Source organism: Aplysia californica, unplaced genomic scaffold (assembly GCF_000002075.1).
Source record: "Aplysia californica isolate F4 #8 unplaced genomic scaffold, AplCal3.0 scaffold00399, whole genome shotgun sequence".
NCBI classification, from domain to species: Eukaryota; Metazoa; Mollusca; class Gastropoda; order Aplysiida; family Aplysiidae; genus Aplysia; species Aplysia californica.
Genome location: NW_004797669.1, coordinates 534,536 through 538,907, shown reverse-complemented (window position 1 = coordinate 538,907; position 4,372 = coordinate 534,536). Strand labels below are relative to the sequence as shown.

General features: G+C 42.1%; 1 protein-coding gene across 1 annotated transcript in view; it reads left to right on the top strand.

Annotated features, from left to right (window-relative positions):
- The first annotated feature begins 3,670 nt into the window (after positions 1 to 3,670).
- Positions 3,671 to 4,372, top strand: part of LOC101859803 (betaine--homocysteine S-methyltransferase 1) — a 13,377-nt gene continuing 12,675 nt past the window's right edge. The window contains exon 1 of the mRNA XM_005103985.3: positions 3,671 to 3,773. Coding sequence (XP_005104042.1) covers positions 3,752 to 3,773 — 22 coding nt within the window. The 5' untranslated portion in view covers positions 3,671 to 3,751. The remainder of the gene's footprint in view (positions 3,774 to 4,372) is intronic.

Below are 4,372 nucleotides of genomic sequence, written 5' to 3'. Positions count from 1 at the left end.
CACGCGCTCATATGACCTTATGCAGTTGCGAGCGCCGTAAAACACTTACAAAAACAAACAAACAAACAAGAATGCTATCCGGTCTGCTGATGTAATAATATAGATTGTAAAGCGCATAAAACTTACTTCTGAGCTGGAAGTTGTGTTATGCAAATATTATTAATTTACTTTTTAATATACATATGCATGTACACATATACATATAATATATACATTATACAGTGTGGTGGAAAATAGAGATGTACTTTTTCTTCAACAACTAACCTAAGTACCGCACGACGAACAAACAATTACAAGAAGAGAAACCTACCGCACCAACACGACAGAACCATGTAAGACGTACTTCTTTTATATTCAGTGTTAAAAACTCGTCGTCAACCAGTGGCGGGGCGTAGTGAAGGCCTACAGGGCCCCATCCCTCCCCACACTCAATGCTTTTCCTACATACATGAATGTTTCTTGATTAACGAAATAATCAGTTGAAACGGTTAACCATGCCTCAGAATCTTCCGCCTCTTGTTGTAAAAACTGAGCACGCGAGATATGCTCCTTTAGCCAATCATTGTTATCACCACTTACAACGATGGTAACCTAAGAGCCAATCAAATCATGTCTTTAGGCTCTGCAGAGGATGAATCCGTTGCCACGGTCCTTTTTGAGTGAAATTGTTCTTTTAACAAGGTAAAAGAAGAACAAGAAAACTGTCTAAAACTGCTGTTAGTGAGGGTTCGTCCTCTGCAAGCCCTGACAAAGGGACGGGTGGGAGGGGGGGGGGGCATGACACACTTTCCTCAGAGACACAGTAACCGAAACACGCTCATAGTACTCTCGTTAGGAATGTCTCGCTTTCTGCGACTACACGGGCTCATCCAGTTACTACTTGGGTGTGAGTGTGGCTTTGTGACGCACATAAGCACAATCATACCCACGCGTACACTTGCACAAACGTACTACACACTCACACATAGATCTATATAGAACAGTGGCGGTGGGTAGTGAAGGGCTTACGGGCTTGAGCCCCTCACCCCCACCCCGTCCCCACCCCAACTCTATCCCTTAGTTAATGAAAGTTTCTTAAATAACGAAATAAGCAGTTGAAACCGTTATGATCGCACACAATGAACACACAGTTATCAGCTTGGCGGCTTGCCCGTTTATCCAATCATTGTTGTCACCGCTTACAACTACAGTAAACTTACAGCCAATCAAATGTCGTTAGGGCTCAGAAAGAAAAAGCCGGTTCCCACGCCCGTCTTGAATGAAACTCTTCTAGTAAAAAGGTAGAAGACCATAAAACAAATAACACTGCACAGAGGGCTCACGCTCTCCCAGCCCAGACAATGGGGTGAATGTTTACGACACACTTTCCCCCAGTGACACAGATACCTATGCGCTAGCTATGCGCCCATTGGGCCTTTGTTTGGTGCGTTCTATTTTCCCCAACAACACGACCCAATCCACCTCATAGACGGTATGTGTTTGGAGTGCTGTGTGTTTGTGTCGCTGAGATTTAACAGTTATTAATTACACCAAACCACTTTTGAGGCAACTTCTTCTTCAGATAAAAACTAATTTGAGAAATTTGGAGGTGAAACGGCTTCGTCCCCACCATTCAGAAGCTTAAATTTAATTAAGAACAAAGAGATGGAAGACGAAGGTGACTCTCCTCGTTTGAATGGTTCTCAAAATGCCGTGGCTCGCCGTGAATATAGAAAAATCATCACTGTTTTGTTCTTATTGCTTGCTTTTTGGTGGTAAAGAAGTGGAAGAAACCTAAGCCCCACCCAAACCTTGGTCCACCCACCGCCACTGATCTAGAATTGCCTCAGAACTGAGGAAATTTTGCTTTTAAACTCAACTTACCCTTATTTCTGAGCCCCACCCAAATTTTAATCCACACACCGCCACTGTATACATTAAACAGTCGTGTGACCGAAAATAGTACCGCACGACGAACAAGCAATGACAAGCAGAGAAACCTACCATAACAACACAACAGAACCATTTAAGTCGTGCGTCTGTAATTTTCATTGTCAAAAACTCGTCGCCAAGTCGTCAACTGCTTTTTCGTGTTTCCGAACAGACTCAGGACTACACACTACAATAAGTCGCAAGGCTTTGTATGCACTTTCTACCCCCGCTGATAAAGCTGCAAAAAACAAGCATAGTTGTCACAGATGTAGCAGTTGGAACCGGTTCCCTCGCTCTTTCCTAGTATAGTACAGGCCACACTACGAGGTCTTTTTTTACGCTGTTGTTGTAAACCACTACCGTTCAAGGCCAGGAGCGTGCCTTTTTTTCAGTCCGTGGCGGTGTGAAAGTCTGAAAGCTACCCGGAAAAAATTTGCAGTGCTCAATTTGATCGTTTGACTCTCAACAGTTCTTTGCGGCCGTTCTTCTCACACCTAGGGTGAGGTTTTCAGTAGTACATTACAGCTCGTTCACGTTTTGAGTAGAGTGTTGAAAAAGTTATGAAAATGTTCGAAATAGAATGAATTTCTTAAAGCCATTAAAAGTACAAAACTCGAATGCTGTAACGAAGCTCCATAAAAGCAACCACATGTATAAAAGGCAATTTCCCATTCTTGCCCTTCATTAAAAAAGACCAAAAAATGATGACACTGCCGAAGACAGCTATTTTCCCCTCGACAACATGAGGCCCTCTCAGACAATTTTGAATGTAGTATCTTTAATTTTGAGTTCTACTAGTTTACATACCATAATGTGACACCCAGAAGAGAAGTGCTTGAAGTCACTTCGACCCTGCCCTTCAGGACCAACTCGCTGTGAGAAGGATTCAGCTGCAACCAAGCATAAAAATAAGAGACAGAGATACTCGATAAGGAAATTTTAAAAAACCCTTTTACTTAGGTCTTCTTCGGGAAACGTCAAAGAGCATAATTTGGTTGTTTATCTCTTCGCTATTTCATGCCCGAGGACGTGAGTTAGTTGCGATTATCAATCAGTCAACCTATCTATCTATCTATCTATCTATCTATCTATCTATCTATCTATCTATCTATCTATTTATCTATCTATCTATCTATCTATCTATCTATCTATCATGAATAACTTGATACACACATTACATACTTAAACATACAAATACGACATGTATGTTTGAGTCGGGATCGTGAGGTTTCGGGGGTTCGAGCCTCTGGCCCGACGCTGTGTCCTTGGGAAAGGCACTTTACACGAATTTTCCTCACTTCACCCAGGTGGGAATGGGTACCCGGCCATAGACAGCGAAAGATTTTGCCAGTATGTTAGTGTTTTGGCGTCTATAAAATGGCTGCTTGCACTGTATGCTTCCCAGGAAGTTGAGGTTGTTTCAGAATGCTCTTAGGTCTGCTGGGGTAATAGTATAGATTGTGAAGCACATAGAGCTTGCTGTTGAGCGGGGATTTGCGCTACAAGAATACTGTCTGTTATTATTAATCGCGCAAGAGCCGGAACAAATCCGTTTTAGATATTTTCTACAAGCATAGAAAACCAAGTACATAGTTCCACACCTACACAAACTATATTTCACAAATGCACCATTGCTGGTCAGCCACTGCACAGAACAGCGCCCTCTGACACACTGCAGAAGGGGGTGGAAAAATGTAACGGGAGGCAAAATGTTCCTTTACACCGGTACAGGTTGTATAACCGAATTCGCTTCAGATGGGTTCACACCTCGAGCGTGGTTTATCGGGGTCACAAGAGTTGAGGTTTCGGAATCGTAAGAAGCGAGCGCAAGAATAGCAGAATGAGTGCCGGAAAAGTGAAAGGTCAGTGCAGGAATTGTGTTATTATTGTTATGTTGTTTGTTATCTTGGATGAGTGGGTAGTGCAGTTATGGATTGTTTTGTTATGTTGTTGTTATCCTGTGTGAGTACTGTAAGTATTATTATAGTGCGGTCATTTTTTAAACAAGTTTGTGTTATCCGGTGTGTGAATGGGCAGCGCAGTTATTGTTTTTATGTTTTTATTATCCTGTATGAATGGGTAGTGCAGTTACTATTTTGTTATGTTGTTGTTATAATACTCTGTGAATGGATAATGCAGTACTGTTTTGTTATGTTGGGTTAGAGTATACGTGAATGGGTAATGCAGTTACTGTTTGGTTATGTTGTTGTTATCCTGTGAGAGTCGGTTGTGCGGTTACTGTTTTGTTTTGTTGCTGTTATTTTGTGTGAGTGGGTAGTGCAGTCATTTGTTGTTGTTGTTATCATGTACGTGTGTGTTGGGGGGAGGGGGGCAGTGCAGTTAGTTACTGTCTTATTATGTTGTTATTATCCTATGTGTGTGTGTGTGTGTGTGTGTGTGTGTGTGTGTGTGTTTATTTGTGTGGTTGTGTGTATCTCTCTCTCTCTCTCTCTCTCTCTCT